This window comes from Microtus pennsylvanicus, chromosome 4, assembly GCF_037038515.1.
Source record: "Microtus pennsylvanicus isolate mMicPen1 chromosome 4, mMicPen1.hap1, whole genome shotgun sequence".
Classification (NCBI taxonomy): domain Eukaryota; kingdom Metazoa; phylum Chordata; class Mammalia; order Rodentia; family Cricetidae; genus Microtus; species Microtus pennsylvanicus.
Window position 1 is genome coordinate 11,750,770 of NC_134582.1, and position 27,300 is coordinate 11,778,069.

Consider the following 27,300-nt stretch of genomic DNA (forward strand, 5'->3'; position numbering starts at 1 on the left):
AGCCCAGAACCCCAAGATAAACAAAGATCACACTCAAGAAGTAGACTGTGCCCACAGGACAAAAGAGCCCTCTGCCCAGCTATTGGCGTTCAGGCCTGCATCTGGCTCCATTTAGCCGGCCTTTTCTTAACACCAGCCCCCTAAACTTCCTGGGAGATGGGAGATTTAATTCATCTGCCCAGAGGCAGGATCCCATGAGTGAGGATCATCAGGAGAGAACAGAGGGGCTCCCACAAAGCTTCCAGGAGTGTCCAGGGACATAGCCCCCCTCCCTGGAGTGGGGGGCATTAGGTAACCACCTGCTGTGTGTCCACTGGCTCAGGAAGCCCCCTTAGGTGGGGCTGGAGGATGAAGGGGGGTTAGTAAAGCGGGGAGAATGGAGTGGCGGGAGAGGCTGCCACAGTGGCAAACACAGACAGCCTGAGGAGCGCGGTAGCTCTCCGCCATCCCCCAGAATCTCGGCCCTGGAGCCATGTCCAGTGTCAGCAGATGGGAAGCCACTGCTGCAGTTTTCAATTCTCTAGAAGCCAAAGCTGGGGCAGGTAAAATTTTATATTATCAATGGTATTTAAATAATTATAATTTCAACATGATGTAACCAATAGTAAAGAGTTACCCATGAAGTTTTCTAGTTTCAAACTCTCATGCTCCTACCTCAGCCTGGGTGCTGGGATCACTTTAGCAACCAGTAGTTTTGATAATCTTTTTGTGTGTGTGCCCCTAAGTCTTTGAAACCTAGTGTATGTTTTACTGTGCAGGCACTGCTGAGTTTGGGCCAGACACCATGTGGCCATGGACACTGGTGGCCATGGTGCTGGCCGGCACAGGTATGGAGCTAGCTAGCTCCCGGAGTCAGCAGGCTCTTGGAACCATTTCGGATGCTAGAAGTCACAAAAGTACTATTTACCTGTTTCCCTCTCTGAACACCCAGCAGAAAGGGGGAGCAATAAGAGCTGAATCCCAAGACTCACAGCCAACTCCTGGGGTGGGGAGGAGTGCAAAAAGCAATCCTCCAACTCCAACGGGCAAAGTGGGAAGAAAATATAGGGAGGGAGAAGGGCCCTGGCTGACGCTTCATTGAGAGGTCTCAGAGCAGAACCCACAGTGGGGATCAGTGCCAGCAGCTGCCAGTGGTTTCCTCCTACGCCCCCTATGGAGAAGGCACAATTGACCCATTCTTTTACTGCCCGCTTGATTTCTTAGGGCAACCATTTCTGTAATTAAGACCTTCTCCCTTGCTCAGACATATTAAAACATAGAAGTATTTGCTGAACCTGGTTTCCCAGGGTTGAAAGCTAGACCTAGGAAGTGCAAACACTCTGTGGAAACGCAAACACACATGCAGTAACTAATTATCCTTGATTCAAGGCTGAAGCCCTGCTTAAAACAATTAGTCCTGAGACCAGAACTGTAGGTGCAATTCCCCTCTTGGCTCATGGTGGCTACTCGCCCAGAGGGGGATATGACCAGTCCTGGGGCAGGGGACAGGAAGGGAATGAATTGGTCTGCTGCTTTGAGTCTGGGCTGGCCTGCGTTCCGCTTGGTTTGGAAATGGTAGTCAGAGGAGAGTTTGAGGTGTGGGGAAGGGCAGGGAGGATGTGGTTTGGGCAAGGGGAGTCCAGAGGCTTCCCTGGGCTTGGCCCAGCGCCATGGGAAGTCTCAGAAACTCTGCCGGCCACACTGAAGCGCCTTGCCTGGCTGGAGCTGAGGGCGTGGCCAAGGATTAGCTGACTGGAAAGCAATTAGATGAGGTGCGGCTGGGGAAATACCTGGAATCCCTGGGCTGGAGTCAAGACTTGCTTGGCTAACCCTGAAAGCAGGAGGCCTTGGGGTGGGGGTGAGGGCAGGGGGTGTCTGGGGATTAATGGCGGCCTCTTGCTGGTGGGAAGAAGTGGATTAGAATGTAGAGGGCTAGGGGAGCCTTCAGTGCTCTGAGGAAGAGACCTTTTCCCATGAAGACCATTGCTAAAGACCTTGCCCACCTGTTCCTACCCCTGCTCAGCCCCATGGATTTTCCTGTCATAACCATATGGTCTTAGGGCTCAGGGGGGTATGAAGTGGCCCTTCCAGGGACGTTCACACTGGGGAAGGAGAGGTGAGAAAAGTGGATGCCCCTGAAAGCAAAGGGTGGCCAGCTGTTTGAAAGGGGTAGGGAAGGGTCATTAGCCCTGCTACCCAGAAAATCCCACATGAATTAAATCTTGCCTAGCTGCCTGAATCCTGCCCTCTGGGCAGGGCAGGGGACTTCCACCTAAGGCCCCTAGTCTAGAAGTGAAATTTCAGGTTTGCATATAGGCATCATTAGATCTTGACTGCTTAATAAAAGCCTTCAAGCTCACATCCAGGACTGACACGTGCAGAAGGCTAAGGGGTTGCTCAGCGCAGAGCAGGGGCTCCCTTGGTTTAAAAAAGCTTCCCCTCCCATCTCCTTCCTGCAGATCAGCCTACCAACAACATATAGAACAGCAGAACCATTCTAGACTTTGAGGGCCAAGGGGCAAAAATCAAGTCCAACCATACCCCTGTGCCTTGAAGTCCAACAATCCACCGTCCGGTGGCTTAGGAGCAACTTGAACTTTGGCTGCTCTTCACAGCATCCTGGTTGACGGAGCTCGGAATCATTGTCCATAATTTGTATGTGTCACAGCATTGTCTTTTGAAGGAGGGGGACTTTAGACTTCTTCCCTGCTATTTAAAAAAATATAAAAACTGCTCTTCGCTCATGAAAAACAAGCCTTGGCCAGATCCTCCTGGCGACTGTAGCTCCCGCCCCTGATCTGGAGCTGTGGTTCTCAACTGGGAAATCCCCATTCAGGAGTTTTTACTGCATATTAACATGAGACTCGCTGTCATAGGGAGAATTTACAGGTTCCTAGGCATGCAGATGCTATAGCAGGAAGGACCACATCCTGGTACCATAATCCAGAACAGCCTCCATCCCAGTTCTGTAGATGGCAAGACTAAGGCCCAGGTAACAGAACCGTCATGTGAACCCAGGCAGTGGCTCCTTCTTCCCAGGAACGCAGAGCTAGATGAGTTGTTTCGTTTTTGTTTTTGTTTTTGTTTTTTAAATCTGTTTCTAGCTACTCTCAGAGATCTGCCCTGCCAGCTCACACTGCCCAGGGCTCTCTCTGAGACACAGGAAGTGTGTATGTGTCCCCTGGAGTCCCAGTGTGGCCGGGCTCTGGTGAGTCATTTCCCACAAGTGAAGCTGGGTACACTGAACTGTCTTCATGAGAAACTCGGGCCAGCTGTGGGTATCTTCGGGGCAGAACCCTGAGGGAACCTGAAAGTGTTCTCTGGGAGGAGGGCACTAGAATGAAGAATGAGACATCAAATCATTAGACTAACAGGATTTGAAGATCCGCACTGTTGGTGTTATCTGGGGCCGGTGGCAAGTTCCGTTTCATCTGTAAAGTAGGGGGGAAACCCTAGTACCTGCCTAGCTCTAGCTAGAAATCCGACTCATCAAGCATCTGACACATAGTGGAGAACACTATTGCATCTTTATTGACCATCCTGCCTTATTTATCCCTTAACCATACAGTTGTCCATAAGGCACATGACATAGGAGACCCTCGCTCTCTGTGCTGCTGACCCTATGGAGTCCCCCTCCATGCGCTTGAAGCATTTCCACTGATGACCCTTGGTACTCTAGTGTGGCCCTCGTGGGAACCCACTGAATTTAGATCCAAACATCTAGGAACCTGTGTGTGTGTGTGTGTGTGTGTGTGTGCGCGCGCGTGCGTGCGCGTGCGCGCGTGCGTGTACATTGTTCTGGGAGAGACAGCTAGTTTCCATCCATCTTCAGAGGGCTCCGTGTTGCCAAGAAAGTCAATCATGGAACTGAGTGCTGGAGCTTAGCGGTAGAACACCTGCTTCACGTGTGCAACACCTGGCTTCCATTCCTGGCATAAAAAAAAAAAAAAAGAAAGAAAGAAATCCATAGTGAGTTGAGAGGCACTGGCTTCCTGCCCTCCCCGCCATGTGTCCTTGGGCACATTGGAGGTGTCTCATTCAGATCTGAATGTCTGTCGTCAGCCAGAAATACCCAGACTAAAACTCCCTCCTTGCCCCACCAATTCCCAGAACCTGATGATCCTCCAGAAAGAAAACACCTCAGCAGAGTAGCCGAGAACAGGTGCGGCTGGGAAAACCGCAGCCCCTAGCATCCCTGTGCTTGCCTCAGGTTCGATATAGAGCTGGGGTTTCCAAAAGCAGGGCCGGGCTCCAGCCTCCTCAGCAGGCAGCTCCAGCCTCGGCAGGCGGCAGTGGCCTAAGAGAAGGGCCTCCTGACTGTAAGGGCAACTCTGGCTGCATTTCTTGACCTGGCGTTCCCTTTTATGGAAATGTACCCAAACACTTAGAATTTGGGCACATTTTTGCATGTGTTACGTTTAAATAAAAGTCTTCTCAAAGATGTCCAACTGAGAGGAGTCGAAAGATGTTATAAAATCACCCTTTGCAGACTCTCTATGTAATTTCGCTACCAAGTTAGCACAGAGCTGAAGAAAGTCATTTATACATAAACGCAAATAATAGTGTAAGATTTTAAAAATAATCCTAAAGCCAGATTTAAGTGTCTCTCTTCCCATCCCAAGCTGCTATCTAAGTCTGCTTGCATAGCGTTGGTTGGCTTTAATTCTCTTACGAGCCCACAGACTGACCAGACTGCCTGACGGCTCCAGTGGACATGCCTGGGACCCGCCTTTTTTGGGGTAGTCTGCCCATCAGGGCAATGGCCCCAACTCCAGGGTAACCAGACCTCTTTGTCCCCTCCCAGGGTCCCCTCTCATGAGTCTGTCTTATCTCTTATATCACATACACTCCCTCTATGGTGGTTTGTTCACAACAGTGAGTTTAAGGGGAGAAACCCGCCCTTAATCCCACACCCGCCTCTCACCCTTTACTGCTCTCCTCTGTAAAGCCAGGTCTTTCAAAAGATCAACCTCCTTCCATGCTGTCTCCCTGGGTGGCTTCTGCCCCACCAAGCCAACAGCATAGTCGCTGTTAAGTCCAACATATGTGTTAAACATCCATTATCTGAAAATCCATAGTACTCCAGATTCCTAAACTTTTTGTATACTCCATGAAACCACAGATGGAAAATTCCATGCTATGAAACTTTATTTCATGCACCAAATTATTTTAAACGCTATATAGAATTATCTTCAGGCTGTACATCTATATGGTGTATATGAAGCATAAATGAATCTCATGTTTAGACTTAGGTCCCATCCCTCCCCAAGATAACTCAGGGATATGAAATATTCAAAAATTGGAAGAAGAAAAAAGGAGGGGGAGGAGGAGAAGAAGAAAACAATTCAGGCATCCAAAGGAGAAGGAGAAGAAAGAAGAAGAAAACAACAACAACTCAGGCATCCAAAATACATTTGATCCCAAGCATTTTGGGTAAGGGATGCTTACTTGTATTTACCAATGCTACAGGACTGTTTTGGCTTCAGCTCAACTATCCTAGCTCAAAAGCAGCTATAGATGATGCTCTTCAGATTTTATCGCTGTCGTCATTGTTGTGTTAAGACTCACTACATAGCCTAGGCTGAACTTGAACTAGCAACTCTCCTGCTTCCCCTTCCTTAGGACTGCAGACGTGTGGCACCGTGCCTGCCTTATGAGTAAATTGTACATGAACAAGCATGACTGTCCCGGCACAATGTTTTTATGGGCGCTGAAATTTGAGTTTCGTGTAATTTTTACAGTCTAGCCAAATGCGTTCTCCTCAGCCATTTAAGAAAGTGAAAGCCGGGCTGGAGAGAGAGCTCTGCGGTTAAGAGCACTGGCTGATCTTTTAAAGGACCCACCTGTGTTCAATTCTCAGCACCCCCATGGCAGCTCACAACTGTCTGTAAATCTAGTTCCAGGGGATCCGACACCCTCACAAAGACACACATGCAGGCAAGACACCAAGGCACATGAAAAATGAAAAAGAAAGAAGAACGCATTTTAAAAGATGCAAAAGCCATTCTTAGCTCTGTAGACCAAATGCCCATATAAAAAGCAGAGGACAGAAGGGCACAGTGTCCTGGGTATTGCTCCATGTGAAGCTACGGTTCTCAGCTATGAGTACTTGGCAAGGTCTAGATGTCTTTTGGGATTGGCACTACTAAGGGTTTCTGATGGTATCTGGGGGATAGAAGTTGAGATGCTATAGCTCATTCCATTCTACACAACGGTGAGTCATATGACACAAATGGCGGTCATCTACGGCTGAGCACCCCTGGTCTAAGTGACCCATAGGCTGAGGGCCTCTGGGACCCTGGAGGTTCCTTTACGCTGAAGACTTTCCTTTGCTTCTCCAGCCAGGACCATTCCTGAGCTCCACACTCCAGTGACCCAACCAGAATGTCTCTCCGGACTGCTTCAGTGGTGGTCCTTGTAACCCCTGCCCATGGGTTTTGCTCAGGCTAGGCAGGCATTCTCCCTGACTCCTCCCTCCTGCTCCTCAGATGACTGTCACTTCCTGCCAGCATGGAGATGAAAAGAAATAAAGTTGGTTGTTGTGTCTGCCTGAAGCTACTCTCCTTCCTGATTATATCAGGAGCACGGGCATAGGCAAGAAGAGTGTGTGCAAACCCAGGGGCGCACCTTTAAACAGGCTCATGGTGTATAGCTCACCTCCTGAGAGCGAAGGGTACACAGTGCAATATGAGACTTGACCATGGCCGAGGGATGGGCAGTGGTTCAGGAGGTACCGTCCCAGGAGCTATTCAGGATCAGCAGCTCCTCCAGACTAACCAGATCTGTCTCCCTAATCCCTCCCCCTGGGGATTAGATCCCCTCTGACTTCTAATGCCCAATGGGCCCACCTCAGCACCCGTTTGCAGGGGCGGGACAAGCCCAGAGCTGTCTGTGACTCTCACCCTGACCTATCCTGAGTCTGCCAGGTCCCTGAACCTTCCACCTGAGTTACTAAACCAGTTTCTAACCATGCCCTCCTCCCCCTCCTCCATTCTGTTTCCATCCCTTCTGACAATACTGTCGACCACTGATGTGAGGGAAGCCTCCCTGCCTAGAATAACTCTCTCTTCTTTCTTGCCTGAGCCTCCTCCACACAAGCGAGAAGAGCTCATGTCATCTCAGCATCACCCTGTGCCCCATGAAGAAGTCCACGTAGTGATGAGCAATAGATAAGCTGCCCCTGGTGGAGCTGAGCTCGCTGCACACCAGCTATCATCCCAGCTGACTCATGTGGAGTATCTGTCTTCATCCCTGCAGCAGTCCGTGGAGGAAGAGAGTATTACTGTCCCTACATTACAGATTAGAAGGCTGAAGCCCAGAGAAGAGAACACTACGTTGTGCAGTCTGAGTGGCTGAGTTAGGATTAGGACCAGTAAGGATTAGGATCAGTCAGTCTTTCTTTATAGCCTGCATTCCAAACTCTCGTCTCCTTGGATGCTGGGGCTCGTTATGGGATGGATGGATGGATGGATGGATGGATGGATGGATGGATGGATGGATGGATGGGTAGATAGATGGGCTGTGGAGAGTGGATGGATGGGTGGATGGGTAGATTGATGGGGTGTGGGGAATGGATGGATGGATGGATGGGTAGATGGATGGATAGATAGATAGATAGATAGATAGATAGATAGATAGATAGATAGATAGATGGGCTGTGGGGAGTAGATGGATGGGTGGATGGATGAGTGGGTGGGTAGATAGATGAGGTGTGAGGAGTGGATGGATGGATGGATAGATGGGGTGTGGGGGATGTATGAATGTATGGATGGGTGGGTGCGTGGGTAGATAGATGAGGTGTGAGGAGTGGGTGGGTGGATAGATGGGCGAATGGGTGGGTGGGTAGAGAGATGGGGTATGGGGAGTGGATGGATGGATGGATGGATGGATGGATAGATGATGGATACTTTTCTAACTATGAAGAAGCTGAAGGCAGAACCTACCATACACTAAGCCTCTTGGTCACTGAGGTTCCCTTTGGAGCAGCTTTGCCTTAGCCCAAGCTTTCTTTCAGACCCAGTCTTCCAAGAGGACCAGGTAGGCACAAACCCAGCATGAACAGTGTAAAGAAATCTAGTTATGTGGATACCATAGGCTAAGATAAACCAAATTGTTACCTCCAGGAACATGCATGAATAGTGAGCCTCTGGCCAAGGACATTAGAGAAGGCATTTAGGAAGACTTCAAGAACAGAAAGAGAAGTAGGAAGAGAGAGGGGGAGGGTCATGAGGTAGGTCTTGAGGAATCTGGGAAGTGAAGTCAGGATAGCAGAGGGAATAGCAGTCAGAAGCTGGAGGCAGGTGAGGACAGGACAGCTCCAGAGGCCTACCGATGAGCTTGGCTAGAAAGAGGCTGGAAGAGGAGAGGGGAGAAGGCAGGCCCTAATGGAAGTGGGCCAGGCAGCAGAAATGCCAAGCTAAGCACTTTGTCTTCTTGTGAGTCTCAGTCAGTTGATGGCAGAAAGAAGGCACAGAGACAAAGAATATCGACTCGAGGATCGTTCACCTGAAAAGATCGTCCCAACTGTGATAGCCCTGCCCCATCATTAAATTTTCTACTCTGCTAAGGGAAAGGCTCTAAAGCCAAACAAATTTCCAGGTGCCAATTAAATTCTCTTATCTCTAGGTCTCTGGGACTTGGCAGAATACTCGCTGAATCCCTTCTAAGGTCCCCAAGTGGCCCCAGGCCCTTTTCTCAGCCCAGGCCTGTCTGCCCTTCTGCTGGGTGCCTGCCACTCCAGTGAGCACAATGCTAATTATGCCTTTAGCACGGCCCTGTTATCTCTCAACAGAGCTTACTTGTCCCAGGCCCACCTGTCCTGCCCCGTTGATGCTTAGTTACTGCCTTTACATACTGTTACCCACCAGGGAGCAGCTGGGCTCTTGTCGCCCAAGGGACAGCTCTCAGTCCAGCTTCTGCAGTGTGGCTTCTGCCGCTGTACCTGCTCCTTCACAGGAAGACCACACCCCCTAACTGGGATGCAGGCAGCTATGGGCTTTTATGGGTTTTGACTTTTGTTGTTGTTTTTTGAGCAGAGTTTCTCTGTGTAGCCCTGACTGCCTTGAAGCTTGCAGTGTAGACCAGGCTGGCCTCAAACTCACAGAGATCCGCCTGCCTCTGCCTCCCAAGTGTCCATCACCCCGTCTTTATGTTCATTCTTAAGAGCAGCAAGCACATGTTGCCATGTGGGAGAGAGTAGTTTAAACAAAGTGTTTTGGTTTGTTTGGTTTGGTTTTTCTTTCCAAATGGCGTGTTCCATGGCAGAAGAGTGGTCAGCATGTGATGACTTCTGTCCCTCAAGGTCCTTGTGGGTCACTTTCACCCCACTCCTGTAGCATCGGGTTGTGACCCCTGCCAGCGGAAGAACAGACGGCAGTGTGTTGATGTAGGCCTGCCACAGAGAATCTCTAAGAAGCTTCTTCCAGGTGGATCCAGGGAATGGTGGATGGAACAGCCCACCAGGTCACCTTTGACCTCTATCTATAAGTTAGGGCCCGAGGCAGGTGGATGGCCCTCTTTGCTGCAGGCTCCTCAGGTTTAAGAGATGAGAAATCTCCACTCTCTTGAGGTCACTATCCCGCCATCTCTAGTGCTTAAATCTATCTGCCTGGCGTTGTGAAAGGGAACATCACGCTCCTCAAGGAGGCAATGCTGTCTCTGAGCCGCTGCAGGCAGACAAGAGGAATGCCGGAGGGAGGAGGGAACTGGTAGGAGTGTGACCTGGCTAGTGCCCTTGCAGCCTAGTGACTCCAGGGTGGCTAGATAGCAGCAGAGCCACCCCTAGGAAGCTCACTCCTTAAGAGGAAGGACAGTTTCGCAAGTGAAGATGGACCTGGTGAGCTGCCCATCGGGCCCTGGCACGGCGCTGGGCCTGTTAGGAAATCAGGGAGACACTGCGTCTCCCGGGCAGGCGCCACTTCTCACTTGCCCCAGCCCTGCTTGCTTCAGGCGCTGGCTAAAGAGCCAGGCTGGTAGCTGGGCAGGTGGCTGGGTGCCCTCTGCCACCGGCCTGGTGCCCGGGAAGCTACAGCTACAACTTGGAAAGTGTCCCTCTTCTGGGTTCCACTGGTAAGGCCAGGGGGCTGTCAGGGGCCATGTCAGCAGGAGGGCAGTATGACGTCTGGGGAAGGATTCCAGACTGTTTCCTCCAGCCAGAGGCTGAGCTCCAACACCCTCTTGTCCTTTCCTGTCAAGTGGGGACTCCTCTGTGCACACACAAAAGAAAACCCCACCCAAGATACCCGCTCCCTCCCACCCCCACTTGGAGATAAAAGCTTGCCTCTTGGTCAGTCACTGATTTGTTATCACCAAGTCGTGAAGGTATACGAAGCTAATATTTTAATATTGTATGTTTGATCCTGCAGAGGGGTATGGGGCAGGAAAGAGGGTGTCATCTTGGGGTCTACTCTTGAACCCTCTGGGCCTGTCACTCAAATGAGATGTTTCTCAGAGGAGACACAGCCATGGGAATGAGTTCAGGGTCAGTAATGAGAAGAGTCTAAGGCCAATGAGGTGGCTGGAGATGGCTGTAAGTGAGCCAGGGGCTGTAAATGAGGATCGACACAGCACAGACCCTGCTCACTTGGGGGATGAAGCCTGTGAGGCAGGCGAGCTTGTCTGAGAATCTTTTCCGTTTCATAGGCTTTGAAAATACAGCAGCATAGAACCGTGTGAGATCCCCAGAAAGCTATGATCCCCAGCTCAGCTCACAGAACCTTGACTGTGAGCACCTAAAGTCTGCCTAGCCCTTCAGCTTTCCCGTGCATTGTGTGCCACTCCAGTCTACGAGACTTCCAGACTTGCTGCTAGGGAAGTCTTGCTGCTTGGAGGCAGAGGACTAGCCTGCTTGACTCTTCGGCGCCTTATTCCAGCCCAGCAGCCGCTCATTCTACAGGCCAGTTGCTATGGGAACTATAACCTTGAATTTCCTGGCTCTGGGGCTGTGAAAATCACAACCTGAACCTTCCGTGGATGTGGGTTTTTCGATTAATTTCCTGTTTGATTGTTTACTTTAGAAAGCGGAAAATGCCTTTGCAGCAGCTAGGTCCCTTTACCCAGAGGCCGTCACACCCTCTCTGCAAGCCAGCAAGGTCAAGGCCAGGCCTTAGGTGGGTGGAGGTAGAGGGGGCAGGGGCTAGGGCAGGGAGGAGGCCCAGCTAGGGGCAAAGGGCAGCCTGGCCTCTTTTGGCCTTTGTCTTCACGGGGTCCCAGAATGGTGTGACAGACCCAGGAGCTCCAGCTTTGGCCCTAGTTGGGGAGTCTGGCCACCCAACCAGAGCCCCAGACCTGGTCCCTAGCCAGCCTTAACCCTCCCTGACTCAGAGAACCATTCGGTGCTGAGTCAGACCCAAGCTGCAGTTACTCCATTCCTTCAGAGGATAATGTGAAGGGTGACAGCCAGCGATGGCCCCAAGTGCCTGGTTCCCTAGGCTAAGCTGCCCATGGGCAGCTGAGAGAATGCCTGCTTTGTTGTCTCTGTTTGCTGCAGCGGAGAGCAGTGTGTTGGTGTTACCAGTTACCATGACTGCATCCCAGTCTCTGTTCCTTGTGTGGGGACGGATGGAGAGGCTGGGGAGACAGGGAGGGAGTTGGCGAGGTTAGGGGGGTGGCAGGCAGGCTCAGGTGAGGCCCAGGATACAGGTATCCTCCTCTCCAATGGTAGGCATCCCACAATAGAAAGTGACAACCCCGAGCCTTCCTCCCCATCCGCATGCTCAGCCTCAGAGAGAGGCAGGAGCTCTGGCCCTCACTTGATTAGTGAACACTCTGAACCTAGGGCAGAAGTGGAATTGCCTTGTCTTCGTGGGCCTGTGAAATGCTCTCCGAAGCAGGGCCGTTTGGAGAAGGGAGGTGATGCTGCCACTGATTGCTTCCAGATGAGAGGGGAAAGCTGAGCGCGTCCTAGCAAACCAGGTGTGCAGTCACCCACCTCTCCTGGCCTCTCCCTTCAGCCTAAGTCTGTGCCGCTCACTGCATAGCAGTAGCTAAGCCACTTGGACTATGAAGCCGGGCTAGACCTGGGTTCAAATCCCATTTTCCCACCTTCTGAGCTCTCCAGGGGAAGTTATCTTGCTTCTAGCCTGTTTCTGCCATTTTAGCATGAGAAATTATGTTGTGTCTAACTGGGCCGGGAGGATTTTAAAATGTCCACAAGAGTACCTCAAACAATCACCAAAAATGTCGAGTAGGTTACAAGTGAGGCACCCAGAGGTGATGGGCAACACTCAGAAAAAGTGGGGAGTCTGAGAGTTACTTCCAGTGTTTCCTGTTCACCCTGGAAGCAAGATGGGCAGATGCTGGGGTAGCTCGAAACGGAAAAGACAAGCAGTTTCTAGAAAGGGGACTGGGAAGGGCACCACAGGCAAAGCTGGGAGGCATTGGCTGCAGGTGCAGCCGACTTCCCTGGTTCCACACACGGCCCCCGGGGTCCTGAAAATCCACAGCTACTGGGATTCTGAACAGTGGCCCTCCTATCCAGGCCAGTGACTGGGGTTTGGCCCCCAAGAGGAGCCATTGGAGCTGTGGCCCCTGGCTGTGGTATTCACAGAAGGATTCGGTGTCTGCTCAGAGCCCCGGATTACGTTTCTGCTCCCCTGGGCCAGCCGTGGAGCAAAGCACTACTCCCCCGCCCCCCAGTGTGACATTTAGTGTGGCCACTTTGTAGAGGAGGATTGCAAGCTCGGCAAGAAAGGAACTAATTATTCCCGCTGGGCGCCTGGTCCACAGCTAGGGTGTCTGCTCGCCTCCATTAGAAGGCTGGCAGCCAGGCCTCGGGCACAGTCTTGGACTGAATGCCAGGGCAGAAGTACACACTTCCTTGACATCTGACCCTGGCCACCCTACCAAGACTTCTTGTTAGAGTAATAGACAAGTGATATTAGGGGAAATTTCCCTCTGGGCGGGGAAGAGGTGGTATCTGAAATGCAGGCAGCATAGATTGATAATGATAAGAAATGAACATGTAGCATGCTAACTCTATAGCTTTCCCCACGGGGCAAGCCACAAGAGCATCTACATAGGCGCCTCCACAGCCCCTGCCTCCAGCTCTGAGAGAGCCCTTCTCTTGTGGGAGCAAGGCTGATCTTTGTACTTGATCTTCCTTTTGCTTAACTCTGTCTTATCTATTCCAATCTGAAACTTTTAAACAGGGCTACGGATCCTCCTGTCTCCACACACATTCCTGTTAACCCAATGTCATTTTCTTTCTCTTGATCTCCTCTCCTTCTCTTCCATAGACAGGCTCTGAAGGAAAACAAGAGAGCCTGGCGAGAGAAGGAGAAAGAGGAAGATGGGGGAGGTCTCCAGTAAAAGATAGCAGATCTGTACTTTCTAGGTGTGCTTGGGACCTCCCTCCCACTCTCCAGGCCCGATCCCCAGCTTCTCCCTGCCTCTATCACACAGTGATGTCATCATGGCAAAGGTCGCCCTTTCTTTCCTAATCACTAGGTCCAGGGCACTGTGGTCATTGTCCATCTTACTTGGCCCCTACAGGCATTTGACCTGTTGACCTGTACTTCCTGGAAATCTTGCCTTCCATGACGCTGCTTCCTCTTGCTCCACTTAGCTCTCTGGCCACCCTCCTCTTCTTCCCCTACGGTTCCTCCTCTCTTCTCCTTTTAGCCATTGCTGATTCCAAGGTTAGAGCCCTCACCTCCTTTCTCTTATTATTCCGTGTATTCTCCAGGTCTTTTCACTGGGTACTGAGCCAGGTAACCACTATCCAGTCATCCTCCAAGACCATCACTAAGGACCATGAACTCAACATTCCTAACCCTGAGCTCGTTGGCTCCCGTCTTCCCACACCATTGATGGGATTGCCATTTATGCAGTTGATCAAGCTTCGACCCTGCCACACTCGCTGTTAATCTATTCTTTCTTTTTGACATGATCTTACCTTTATGCCTGGCTTAATCCAAGCCACCACAATTATACATGACAGCCTCTCACTGGGCTTGTTGCCTTCAGGCCCGGCCCAAGCCTCCCAGGACTCTGAAGTTCTAGTTTATTCTCTACTCTGTGTAAGAAAAGATCTTTGTTAAATGAAAATATCATCTGCTAGTCCCCCATTTAAAATCTTTCAGGGGCTCTCCAGAACTTTGAGATTTAAGAGAGAGAGAGAGAGAGAGAGAGAGAGAGAGAGAGAGAGAGAGAGAGAGAGAGAGAGAGAGAGAACTGGGTAGCATGGCAGCCAGAGCCTGTTAGTATGCAGCCCTGGCCTTGTCTGTCATGCTACATCCCCTACCCCCAGTCCTGTGTATGTTGGTGTCTTGGCACACTGTTGGGACACTAGTCAGTGCATTAGTGAACTCTGCTTGCTCATAGTCTTAGCCTGTGTATATTCTTCTTTGCAAAATGCCTAGACTATTCTCCACTACCACCATTCACCCCATGATTCAACCCCATATGCCTGGCAAAAGTCTCTCAGAAGTCCTATTGTCCTTATATTTACACTATGTTGTGTTAGCATACAGTGGATGTTCCTTAAATGTTGATGTAGGTGGATACATGCCCATATGGATGGATGGTTGGGTGGATGGATGCATGCATGTATGGATGGGAGGATTGATGGGTGGGAGGGTGGATGGATGGATGGATGGATGGATGGATGGATGGATGGATGGATGAGTGGTAGGTGGATGGATGGGAAGATTGATGGGTGGATAGATGGATGGATGGATGGGAAGATTGATGGGTGGGTGGATAGAGGGGTGGGTGGGTCGATGTGTGGGCGAATGAATAGGTAAGGATGAGCAGATAAAGTAGATGAATGGGTAAAAAATGGATGAAAGGATAGAGTATATTGATGAATAAACAGATGTCACCAGTGCAATCAAAGAACAGGCAAAATCAATTCAATTTTGTGAAAGTCCAGCTTGGCTCTTGTCACCAGTCAGCAGAATTGAGAATTATGAGTTCCAGCTTTCCAACTAAAAATTACCCGGTCTCAGAGAAATGAAAACCATTCTCTATGGGAGAGGATGCTGACCCAGGACTCTGAGCTCTGTGTACCTCTGCTCAGGCTCACTGGCTGGCTGGCTGGCTTATGCAAGCCATTTAACTACTGAGGCCTGGTTTCTCTGTCTATTAAGTAGAGATAATAATGCCCGTGGCCTTTGCTTGTCTCCACAAGAGTGTCACGAGGGTACGAAGTGTGTTAGGATCTGTAGGGAAGATATATGTTTATAAAGATATAAATGTAATCATAATAATAACACCTTGCGTTTAAACCAGGCTCTGCAGTTTTCAAAGCTCTTGCCTGTATATTATCTCAGTTGACTCTCAAAACAGTGAGACAGATAGTATCCCCATTCTCAGGTGAGGAAACTGAGGCACAGCGTGATTAAGTGGCATGCCCTGGGTCACTCTTGGTGAGTGGCATATCTTGACTCCCCGTCTGCTGCACGTTTTTGATGATAGCTTTTCTTGGATGGATTATCTGTCTCCCTCAACAGAGAGAGCCAGACGTAATTGACCCTCTTCTCGATGACTCAAGGTCATTACCACGAGTATCAGTTCCTGTGTTGTCTTTCAGACTCAGCTGTGACGCAGGTTCAAAGCCAGCAGAGGCATAGGATAGGTAGGCTCTGCCAACTAAAAGGTACCCGTATAGTGCAGGCAGCTGAGTGAAGTCCTCAGTTCAACATCCCATCATTCATGTGTTGGGACTGTGTCTTCTTTTCTTTTCTCCCTCTCTCTTTCCAATGTCAGTGTTTGCCCATCTCTGAAGTGTCCGCCACCTCTAATCCTTTGATCTCCTTTTTAGTCTTCCTGGCCTTCAACTTCTTCCACGCTTTGATTTTGTCCTTACAAGCCTTAGTCCTTCCATATACACAGCCAGCCAGTCAGGGTGTCCTGCTGGACTCTGGTCTCCAGCAAAGTAGCCAATGTACTCTATAAACTTATTTATCCAGCGTCCTCCTTGCTTCCCCCAGCCCACCCAGAACCAACACTACTGAGAATAGGTCAGGGCCAGCATTAGCTGTAGCATTTGAGGCAGCTGGGTCTGTTCTCCCAGACTGCAGGATACGCCTGTGGAGAGCAGGGGTGGTCAGGAAGGGCTGGTCAGCATGCCTCAGGTTGACACCCTATCTAGTGAGACGCAAAGCTGTGGTCTCCTTGCTCACCCCTACCATCCCGTCAAGACAGCCCTACACTTCCTTCTGTCAGCGCCTTCTTTCTCTCCCTGCTGGGTGGCATCCCAAAAGCCAGCCTGGTTCCATCCTGGGCACGCCTTGGGCAGCATGCCCATGCCCCATGGCCCTTCCCCGGGGACTCGGGGATGCTCTTTCTCTAGTTGCTGTCAGGCCTCCCACAGCCTGGCTGGAGCACCTCAGCTTCTTCTCCCTGAGGGAGGATGTGATGGGTGTGCCCACAACAAGGCTCCGGCAGAGACAATAGCACAGGAATGCATTTGCTTCCTAACAAACACTGTGTGGGCTCGTACAATTGCCTTGGATTCTCGTCCAAGAAACACATTTCACGGTGCAAGGGTGCGGGTGGCTTGCCTGCCCCAACCCGCCCACATCCCTCTCTATGCCAAAGACTTGAATGAGGATAGCCTCTTTCCCACCCAGACCTTCACCCTAAGACTGGCCCACGCTGGTCCTCCATTGGTGCAGCCATTCTTTTTAAGAGTGAGAAGGACAATGTATTCTCCCAGGGGGCCCTGCTCTGGGCACTGTCTTTTTTCTTTTTTTTTTTATAGCCAGTTTTTTGTTGTAGTCAAATATACATAACATAATATTTACTATTTTCAGTATACTTTTACAGAATTAAACCCATTCACATTGCCCTGTAATCATCCCTACCAGCCACACAGTCTTTTTATTTCCCCAATTGAAAACCTGTCCCCATCGAATAACTCCCCATCCCACGTCCTAATTCCTGTTAACTACCTGCTTTCTGCCGCTATGAATTTGTCTGTTCTCAGGACCTCATAGAAGCAGAACCAAGCTGTATTTGCTCTTTTGTGCCAGGCTCCTTGCATTGAGCAGTATCTTGAAGGTTGGTTGAAGTGATGGCACCTGTCACAGCTTCTTTTAGAGCTGAATAATACTCCCTTGTCGCGATGGATCCCCCAGTGATGGACACTTGGGTCTCTCTGCCTTGGACCGCTGTCAGTTATAGAGTCATGAAGACGTTACAAGCAGTGTGTCTATTCTGGTGGCTACTCCTTTTTTGAAACGAATCTTTGAGTTCAAGCAACCATCTTCTGAAAAATCCCAAGTAGAACACACATAAATAAGAGAAGTACTTGGCCCCTCAACATCCAAACAGGATTCTCTGACCCGAAACCTAGCTGTCCTTCTGGGAACCTAGACTTGAAGAAAATGGGACACAGATCAGGAAATCTGGGCCAAGGTGGAAGAAGGGGAAAGTTCCATAGTTGGAAGGATGTCTATGATGCCTACAAAGTCCATGAGTGACTGCACCTTCTTCATCACAGAGGATGATAGGGGGCCACTGATGGGTGGGTCTGGGCAACCTGGATGGATATACACAAAGGGGTTCCAGAAAGGGAGCCCTCATTGGTTGAGGTGGTGAGCCTCTTGTTACCACAAAAAAAGCAATGGGGACTTCCTGACTAGCCACAGAGTGGAGAAGGAGGTTGAAGGAGCTCTCTCTGCAGTCATCGCTAAAGGGTCTAGGCATCCATGTCCAACAGGTAGCATCAGGTCTGCATCAAAGGGGTGAGCAGGTGTCTTCTTGCTTATTTTTTGAGACAAGTTCTTTAAGTGAACCTGGAGCTCACTAATTAGGCTAGACCAACAGGCCATTGGACCCCAACTCCTATCTCTGCCTCCCCAGGGCTGAGATTATGAGTGTGCCCCATCAAACTTGGCCCAGGTTCTGGGAATCCAACTCATGCTTACAAGGCAAACACTTTACCAACTGCGCCATCTCCCCAGCCTCTCCTTCTTGTATTTTCTGTGCACAACCACAGTGAAGACAGGAGGATGAAAGACACAGCCCTCTGTAACGTCCTTGAGAAAGCCCAGCAGGCCTGAGCAACGGGCCCATCACACAATGTGGTTTTTGGCTTAGCACAGACTTTCCCAATAGCCAAGTAAGAGATAAGATCAGAAGAAAGAACCCTTCCACAGCTCTGCTTGGGAGGAACACAGGCCCTGGCAGGGTAGAAGTGGTACTGTGTTCTGTAGGGAGCCCGGGACACAGTACAGTCACAAGGATGAGAGGGAAAGAGTAGAGGAATAACGGAGGGAAGATGGACAGGCCGTGGAGCCTCATCCTGTCATAGAAGGCCAAAGGCAGGCAAGCGGGCTCTGGGCAGTAGATGAGGAGGAGCTGTTGGCCCAGGGGTCAAAGCACTCTGCTGAGAGGGCCCCGAAGCTGCCTGAGGCTTTCCCTGCAGCATTGCTGGAAGTGGGAAAGGCCACTTTCCAGGGGTAGAGATGGCACATAGTAGCCATTGCTTCTCAGGCCCTGGCTCTTTGAGGAATTTCCTACAACATTACCTTACTTGGCACTTGTTCTTCAAGTTTCACTGTAGCTTTGAAGCCTGCCCTGGAACTCGCTCTTGTAGACCAGGCTGGCCTCGAACTCACAGAGATCCGCCTACCTCTGCCTCCCGAGTGCTGCGATTAAAGGCGCGCGCCACCACCACCCTGCTAACCTGGAAGACTCTTGTGGGGAGATACTGCAGACCCAAAGAAGCTGACCTCAGGACAAAACATGACCCAGGCACACACCTGCATTGCTGTGGGAAACCTGCCTCGAGTAGCTACCACAACCACCTTCATTTGATACACAATGAGCCGACCTTTCACCTTGCCTCCAGACCCCAGTTTTTCCTCCTCCCTACACAATGGCCAACATCCCCCCAACAGTCTCCAGTTACCTCCCCTAGAAACCACATCTTCTGCCCTCCTTGTAATTTCAGTAGCATTTTATTTATTTATTGTGATTTCTACAGCACCTCCAATCCCTAAGTGTAGGCATTTGAAACAGGGATATCAGGAATTCGAGGTCATTCTTGGTTATACAGCAAGTTCAGGGCCAGCTTGGGCTACACGAGCTTCTATCAAAAAAAAAATTTTTTTAATGGTAAATTTTATGTTAAATGAGTTGTGTCTCAGTTTCTAAAGAGAGACATTGAGTGGACAGGTTGGATAGGTAGAAGAAAACGTGGTGGGATGTGGTCCAGCAGGCCTGGCCATGGCCTTGGTTGGAAAGCTCTCACTGTGGGTGAGTCACAGCGGCTTTGACTTGCACTGTTGCACCAGTGGAGAAGAAACTGATGACTGGACTCTCGCCTGTAGCCAGGCCCTGGCTGCTGACCCAGTAGAGAGATCAACAGCATCAAAGCTGGGTCAGGAGCAAGCAGGACGCTGACCCACCCGCCGGGCTGGCAGCTGATGCCCAGCCTGACTGTCGTCTTCTCTGTCCTCTTTTCTGCAGCTCTTACAGTCTCAGGATGTGAAGGAAGACGCTGTCCTCTGCTGCTCCATGGAGGTGAGCTGTGGGCTGAACCCCAGATGCTCACCAGTGGAGCAACCCCTGGTCCAGGGATGTCTGCGGAGCCAGTGATGGGCTGTTCTCTAGAGGAATCAATACAGGCTGGCACTGTCCACTTCCCGTCCCAAGACCTTCTGCTATTTGGATCAGGCATGCCACACTAATGACTTAAGAGGTTTCAGGTGACCTGCTGCCCCCAAAGATGCCCCTTCACTTCCATGGCATGTCATTAGAAGGGGCCAAATGCTTGATTGAATTTCCTCCATTGGAAGCCTCTTGGAAGGCTCTCGATCTCAAGATGCAGCCACTGAACACCGAAACTTCTGGAAACTTTCTTCCAAGGCTGGCTGGGTTCTGGGGCAGATCCTTGCCTTCTACAAATAGCCCAGAGTCACCCAGGGCAGCACACATAGAAGGGCATCCTAGCACAGGGACCCTGCCTGTCCATGCCAGTGAGCATTTTATATGTTCAGGTGGCTCTGGCCAGGTTGCAAAGGCCACACCCCCGGAGCTTTGTGCCAAGAGCCTGAACAACAACTTTGGTTGGACGGGATGGTCATCAAGTTTATGTGTCTTGCTCCAGCTGGGCGCCTGCATGGTGCTTGGGGAGATTTGAGGGAAAGATAAGACAAGGTCCGTTCCTTCAGATGGCTTCAAGGCTGCCGCGTGCACAGTGGCTGGGGAATGTATGGGAAGAGTGTACATACAGAGTGTATATCCATGGACATCAGGGGAGCTCAGGAAAGGCTTGTGGGAAAGGGGAGCCTAGAAAAGCAGGTAGGACAAGGCCAGGGTGCAGTGGCAACGAGGGTTCAGATCATGTGGAAAGGGACCTGCAGGAGTTGTTAACCAAAGAAGAGAGCTTCTCCTAGCCAGGTTGTTTTTTGTTTTTGTTTTTTCATTTTTTGTTTGTTTGTTTTTGTTTTTTAGTTTTTGGTTTTGGTTTTTCGAGACACGGTTTCTCTGTAGTTTGGAGCCTGTCCTGGCACTAGCTCTTATAGACCAGACTGGCCTCGAACTCACAGAGATCTGCCTGCCTCTGCCTCCCGAGTGCTGGGATTAAAGGCGTGCATCACCACCGCCCCGGCCTTTTTTGTTTTGTTTTGGTTTTTTGTTGTTCCCATCCCCTCCAAGATTGATGGATCTCCCAAGATCACCTGACTGACCTTCTACTTCAGTTCAGACTCTCCTAGCTATTATTACAGATGTGGACAGAGGTCAGTTCTGGAGCTAGAGGTAGGTTTGGAGTTAGAAAGCAGACCCCATGGCCCGTCCTGTTCCACACAGACAGACATAGGTACCAATCACTAATCTGTTTCCAGAGAAATACCTGGCAAATAGAAATGATCACAGCGATACCTGATAGCCCGAGGGAACAGACCATGGGGTCAAATGAGAGCTTCTTGCTCAGGGAAAGCTTCTTGCAGGAGGGAAGGTTCTGGGGTAGCAGACCCAAGAGGTGAGTTCCTAGTGAGTTGATGTCAGGCCTGGGCAGCAGGTAATATCCTGGCTCTGACTATTCCTGCCTGGATCTTCATGTCCCTAGGACAGTCCCAATCTTTCTGGTCCTTGCCTCCAGCCTACCTAGCCAAGGATTGGGGGGGGGGTGCATATTATGGGTCCAAGTCCCATCCTGACTACACTTTTTACCCACAGCTACAAAGCACAGGCCGGCTGCTGGAGGAGCAGCTGCCTGAGATGATGACGGAGCTCCTAGCCAGCGCTCGCGATAAGATGCTATGCCCCTCAGAGTCCATGCTCACCCGGTCCCTGCTCCTGGAGGTCATCGAGCTCCATGCCAACAGCTGGAACCCTCTGACGCCCCCCATCACGCAGTACTACAACAGGACCATCCAGAAACTGACAGCCTGACAGAGAAAGGGGCCTGGCGGGCAGCCCGTGGGCAGCTGGGGCCCTGGTCCACAGGGCCAGATGGACAGGCGAAAGGACAGGGGTGGCCCTGGTGGGAAAAACAAATGAGCAGGGAGGCCGGCAGCAGCAGTGGCCAGTCTGGAACCAGTCACGGAGGGGACGGGATCCCTCAGAAGAGCTCCCCCGTGTCGCTCCCCAGCCTGAGCATGTGGCAGCTCGCACCAAGGGAAGCATGTTTCTTTGTCCTGGTGGTCACCCGCCCTTGCTCTCCTGGGCTCTAGTCCTCCCCGCCCCCGCCCCCTGCCTTCCAGCCCATCCCCCATAGAGCTTTATGGGAGGAATCTCTGCCACTCCTCACTGTCTCCAGCTGCCTCTCAGCCTCCCACACCTCTGGCCACGGGCTGGGTCAGCCAGGACTGCTGAGGGCTGAAAAAGTGGGTCGAGACGGCTCTCATTGTTCCCACGTGCCGTCCGCCGCAGTCGCCAACTGGCAGCCGGCAACGTGTAGCAGATGTCTGGGAGGACAAAGGCAGGCACGGTCCCCACCAGCCGCCCACAATTGACAGCCTTTGTCAGCCCCAGAGGAGCTGGGGAAAGGGTCCCCCACCCCTTCTAACCTTCGTGTTTCACCCTCCTAACTTCAATTCCTCCTACTTTCAGCCTCCAGCCCCAGGGCCTGCTGCTCCCTCTGGGCAGAGGAGGGAGTTGGGACTCCCAGCTCAGCTTGCTCCCTTTTATTTTGTTTTTCCACTAGATGCTTTGAAGTCTCTCTTCTCAATGAGAATGCCCTCGATGTGATCCCACAGCCGTCGCCTCGAGGACCCCCCTGATTAGTGGGAGATCAAACCTTGCCCCCTTTGTAAAGAATCTAGCCACAAACAGCTTGCCAGTAGCCAGCTAGTAATTGGAAACTTCCGCCCCATTGGGGGTCCCCACTGGAACCCCGTGTTCCTAGGCCCCTGTCCACTGCTAGCTTCCAAAGGGCTGATACTGTCCCCTGGACTGCCTTAGGACCTGCCCTGGCCCCTGTTACGGCAAACGGGGCCAGAAACGATGCTGGCGAATTAAAACCAAATGCAAGTCTTGTTCTAAGCAACTGCTGGAGGAAGAGCCGCTGCTGGCTTCTTGGGTCTGGGAGCCCTCACCTCATCCCTGGAACAGCCTCCCAGACTGATGGGGAGAGGAAAGCCTTGGAGTCGTGACTGGGGGACAGTTGGTAGGTGACCAGGCAGGCAGCCAGGTGGAGTTCTTCAGGCTAGCAACAAAGCTAGTGTTTCTCAAAAGGTTTTGGTCCCAGGGAGTAACCCTTCTTCTGTACCATCTAGACAGAAGGATGTGGCTCAGCCCAAGAGGCTGGTTTCTGTGTGGTGACTGGCGACTGCTCTGCCTCATCTCTGGGAAGCAGGAACCCACACTCTGATGCTCCCCCAGAATATGGCTTCCCAGTGTGTTGCTTTTACTGGGATTGGTTATCCTCTAGGCCATGTTGGAGGTGCTTGAGCAGTGGTTCTCAACCTGTGGGTCGAGACCCCTTTGGGTCGCATATCAGATATTTATATTACAATTCATAACAGTAGCAAATTACAGTTATGAAGTAGCAGTGAAATAATTTTACAGTTGGGGGTTCACCCCAACATGAGGAACTGTATTAAAGGGTCGCAGCATTAGGAAGGCTGAGAACCACTGCTCTTGGGGCTTCCTGGTTCAAATCAGGCTGTCTAGAGTAAGGAAGGTTTCTCTTAATTGTTTCAAGTCTAGAAGATGAGAAGGGGATGTTGGGGTGAGGGAGTCTCCAATCTCCCTGGCTCTCCCCAACTGAAATCTGGTAAAGATGGGGCCTCAAAAGGACCTGCTGGGAAGAAGGCATAGAGGTCAATGACCACCCCAGCTTTGATCTCTTTCCTCTCCCTCTCCTCCTTCCCATCTTTCTTTTCTCTACTTCCGGCTGCCTTGTCTCCCCCCAGCCAGCCCTTAGGCTGAGCCTGGAGCCCAGGGACACTTCCAAGCCCCACAGGTGGTATTGAGGGAAATGCAGAGCAGATGCGATGTGCAGAGAAGGTCCCAGGGAAACCTTGCTCTTGTAGAGTGGGGCGGCCCAGGTCCACAGGCACCTGCTCCCTGCAGTTTCGGGGAGCCACAGGTGTCCTTACGTGGGCCTGCTTTTCAGGTGTCTCTAAGGCTGGCATGTGTGAGCGTGAATGCTTGCATACGCACAAGTGTATATAAGCATCTGCTGAGCGTGAAGCAGGACCATGAGAAAGAAGATGCTGATGGTGGGGGTTGAAGTCACGGGAGTAGGGGAGGTCTCCTAGGCTCCATGTGGGGGCTCCCAAACACTGTGTAGAGGCGGAGACTGTAGCTTTGTGGGTACCGTGGACCTAATGCAGCTCCTTCTTAACGGCCTATTGGGGGGGTCTTGCCTCAAGAGCAGCCCCTTCTAGGGCCCTGAGGACCAGTATGAAGATGCAAGATATAAATATGTATACATATATAAATATATTTTTAATTACATGTTGTGTCCTGGTGGCTCCAGACTTACCGTCTGCCTAGTTGCTCAAGAGCTCTTCCTGGTCGGTCCATCCCAATATGACACTTCCAGCTGTTTGTTTGTTTGTTTGAAATGCAGATCCCTGCTACTTTTTCAGACATGGAAAAAAAAACCTTTATTTTATTTTATTATTTTTTAAAGAAGCAACAGTAAAGCCTAAAATCTCCAAGTCTGAGTAGCTTCCTGTAGGAGACTACTCGGGCAGGAAGTGGGCACCCACGGACCCCTGACCTCTCCCCAGGCCAGAGCATTCTCTGCCGCCAGAGGAACAGCGTATCAATGGACAGGAGGCAGGGCTAGAAGATATCTGGCTGCCGCCTCTCTCGGGCTTGTGCTGTTCATCTGGCCGTGGTGATCGTATATTGAGCCTTTTAAGACTCCCCCGCCTGTCAGGACGAGTTTGGTCCTTGTTTTCCTCTCCAGTGGCCTGCTTGTCACTGTCCTTCTCATGAACTGGCCATATTGCCTAAGCTCTGGGACCACAGCTCCTGCAGGACTCCCAGCCTCCCTTGGACAGGGCCAGGAGCCTCACCATCAACCACGGGGAACGTGTGCCCCCTAAAACCGTCTTCATCCATGCATTCTTCCTTATCCAGTCTGTAAGCCTTTACGGTCTGGGAATCCTCTCGTCCGTCTGTGTAAATGTAAATGTTGACCCAATTGGTATTTATTCTAATTTTTATTGTATTTTATTTTATTTTGTCTGAAGGGTTAGGGGGTGGGAAGCATACCACAGGTTGCACCCAGGGCAGCTGCAGGGATGAAGCCCACACAGCCCAGGAGCCAAGAGAAGCAGCTCCTTTGGGGCCCTCTGGGTAGCCACATCGCAGGCTGTTATCTGGCGTCAGAAGCCAGCCAGTGTTCCTTGTCCCAGACACTCAGGCCTGCCCATGGTGTGATGTCCCTCAGCTGCCTGGCACTGTGCTGGGAAACCTGCCTGGGTCTTGGAGGAGGTGGGTGGGAGAGAACAGAACTCTCTCCTCTGCTCAGGACACTTGCGCCAGAAGATCTGGCACCTCACCTGAGCCAGCTGGGAACCTGACAACAGGACCCTACCTCCCCAGAGCAGGGTCTAGAGCTTCCCGCCAAAGCTATGGGCCAATCCTGCTCGCGCCATTCCTCCCCGTCACCTGTATGTCCTGCTTCCCAGCTGAACCCAAACTACAAATGGGTTTAAAAAAAAAAAATAAATGATACCAAAAACCAAAAGTGTCCCGAGTCTGTCTTCTCTGTAACGAGCTCAGCGGTGGTAATCTTTTCCCCCAAGCCTTTTATGCCTCGGCCGGTCCAGACAGGAATCTCAGAAGAGCCCAGACTGTGAGCTGGTAAGAAGTCCTCAACTGCCTGGCCGCCGTCCAGGGCAGGAGCAGGCTCTAGGATCCGAACAGGTTGGGAAAGGGCTCGTGCAAGATAATCCTGGCAGAAGAATGGGACATGTGTATCCAGAAGCTAGGCTCTGAGGCCAAACCAGCGTGGTGGAATTTCCTGAAGAAAATGGCTTTTGTGATGGCTTTGGTTTGCTGCAGATTTGACCAGCCTCTCGACTACCCCATCTCAGGAAATGTCCCCATAGCATCTAGCAGTGACTTTTTGTAAGAAGCCTAAGATTCAACTGGGCCATGGCGGCAGATGCCTTTAATCCCAGCACTCAGGAGGCAGAGGCAGACAGATCTCTGTGAGTTCGAGGCCAGCCTGATCTGCAGAGTGAGTTCCAGGACAGTCAGGGTTACACAGAGAAGCCCTATCTTCAATAAAAGGGTGGGGGAGGGGCAGAAGTCTCTCAGGTGGTCATATAAGCTTTTTATTCAAGTCATTAGTGAGCCCTGTGAGGTATTTCCTATAATACCGTGGAGAAGCATGGGAGCACTGCCTCTGTAACAACTCCTTGTGTAGCATCCTCCTCTTCATCCTTCCTTAGGCAGGCCCAGCCCAGAGCCGTCTGGGTACCTGGAGAGGACATGTTGAGACTGGCCATGGCTCAGAACTCAGCTGATGCCTCCACAACACTGCCTGAGGATGACCAGACAGACAGGACTGGGGTGAAGGAAATGATGATCTGAATGCCTGTGAAAGGGGAGGAGGAGCAGAGGTGAAGGGTCAAAAGGAAAAGTGTTTGAAGAGGACTCCCAACCCGAGGCTTCACCCAGACTGTTCCGGGTGACAGGCCTGCTTAGAAGCGCGTAGATTACCAAGTCCCACGCAGCCCACGGTACCTACATGTTCCTACCCTGCATTTCACTCCCGTCTCTGCTGACATGTGTCCTCTGTCCTGCAAAGAGCAGGTTACGATTGTCCTAGCTCTACAGAAAGGCAAAAGAAGGAAACTTCATTTTGAATGAATCTTTTAGAACACTCACACCACAAGACTTAGGAAGGTCTTTGGGTACTAAGGCAAAGAATGCAGACAGAAGGGGAACCATGGACAGGGAAACCGGGCTTCTAGCTCAGATGAACGCTCTCAGTTGGGCCAGTGAAGCAAGCAGACAAGTGGTTTTGACTTGCTTGGTTTTTTGTTTAGGATTTTTTATTTGCGTGTGTGTGTGTGTGTGTGTGTGTGTGTGTGTGTGTGTGTGTGTGTGTGTGCTTTGCCGGCATGGTATGTGCATCACGTGTGCTCCTGGTGCCTGCAGAGGTCAGAAGAAGGCATCAGCTCTCCTGGAACTGGAGTTATGAGTGCAGCTACTAGTGACAAGGGCTCGCAGCAGCTCCTTGTTTTTGTTGGGTTTTGTTGTCTGCTTGTGTCTGGGGTTATGTGTCTGTGTTTGTGAGTGTATCTGTGTGATGTACATGTGTGTATCTGTGAGTGTACATGCGTGTGTGTCTATGTGTATAAATATGTGTACATGTGTGTATCTGTGTGTGTGTGTCTGGTGTGTATGAGTATGTGTGTATGTCTCTGTGCCTGTGCGTGTGTGTGTGTGTGTGCGTGTGTGTGTGTGTGTCTGGTGTGTATGAGTATGTGTGTATGTCTCTGTGCCTGTGCGTGTGTGTGTGTGTGTGTGCGTGTGTGTGTGTGTGTCTGGTGTGTATGAGTATGTGTGTATGTCTCTGTGCCTGTGCGTGTGTGTGTGTGTGTGTGTGTGTGCGTGTGTGTGTGTGTCTGGTGTGTATGAGTATGTGTGTATGTCTCTGTGCCTCTGTGTGTGTGTGTGTGTGTGTGTGTGTGTCTGGTGTGTATGAGTATGTGTGTATGTCTCTGTGCCTGTGCGTGTGTGTGTGTGTGCGTGTGTGTGTGTGTGTGTCTGGTGTGTATTAGTATGTGTGTATGTCTCTGTGCCTGTGCGTGTGTGTGTGTGTGTGCGTGTGTGTGTGTGTGTCTGGTGTGTATGAGTATGTGTGTATGTCTCTGTGCCTGTGCGTGTGTGTGTGTGAGTGTGTGCGTGTGTGTGTGTGTGTCTGGTGTGTATTAGTATGTGTGTATGTCT

At 51.0% G+C, this 27,300-nt stretch overlaps 1 protein-coding gene across 6 annotated transcripts in view; it reads left to right on the forward strand.

Annotated features, from left to right (window-relative positions):
- Nucleotides 1-25,084, forward strand: part of Ctif (cap binding complex dependent translation initiation factor) — a 240,131-nt gene extending 215,047 nt beyond the window's left edge. For all 6 annotated transcript variants that reach the window (XM_075968253.1, XM_075968258.1, XM_075968256.1 and 3 more), the window contains 2 exons: nucleotides 19,399-19,452; nucleotides 21,112-25,084. In XM_075968253.1, the coding sequence (XP_075824368.1) occupies nucleotides 19,399-19,452; nucleotides 21,112-21,327 (270 nt within the window). In that variant the 3' untranslated portion in view covers nucleotides 21,328-25,084. The remainder of the gene's footprint in view (nucleotides 1-19,398; nucleotides 19,453-21,111) is intronic.
- The last annotated feature ends 2,216 nt before the right edge of the window (nucleotides 25,085-27,300 follow it).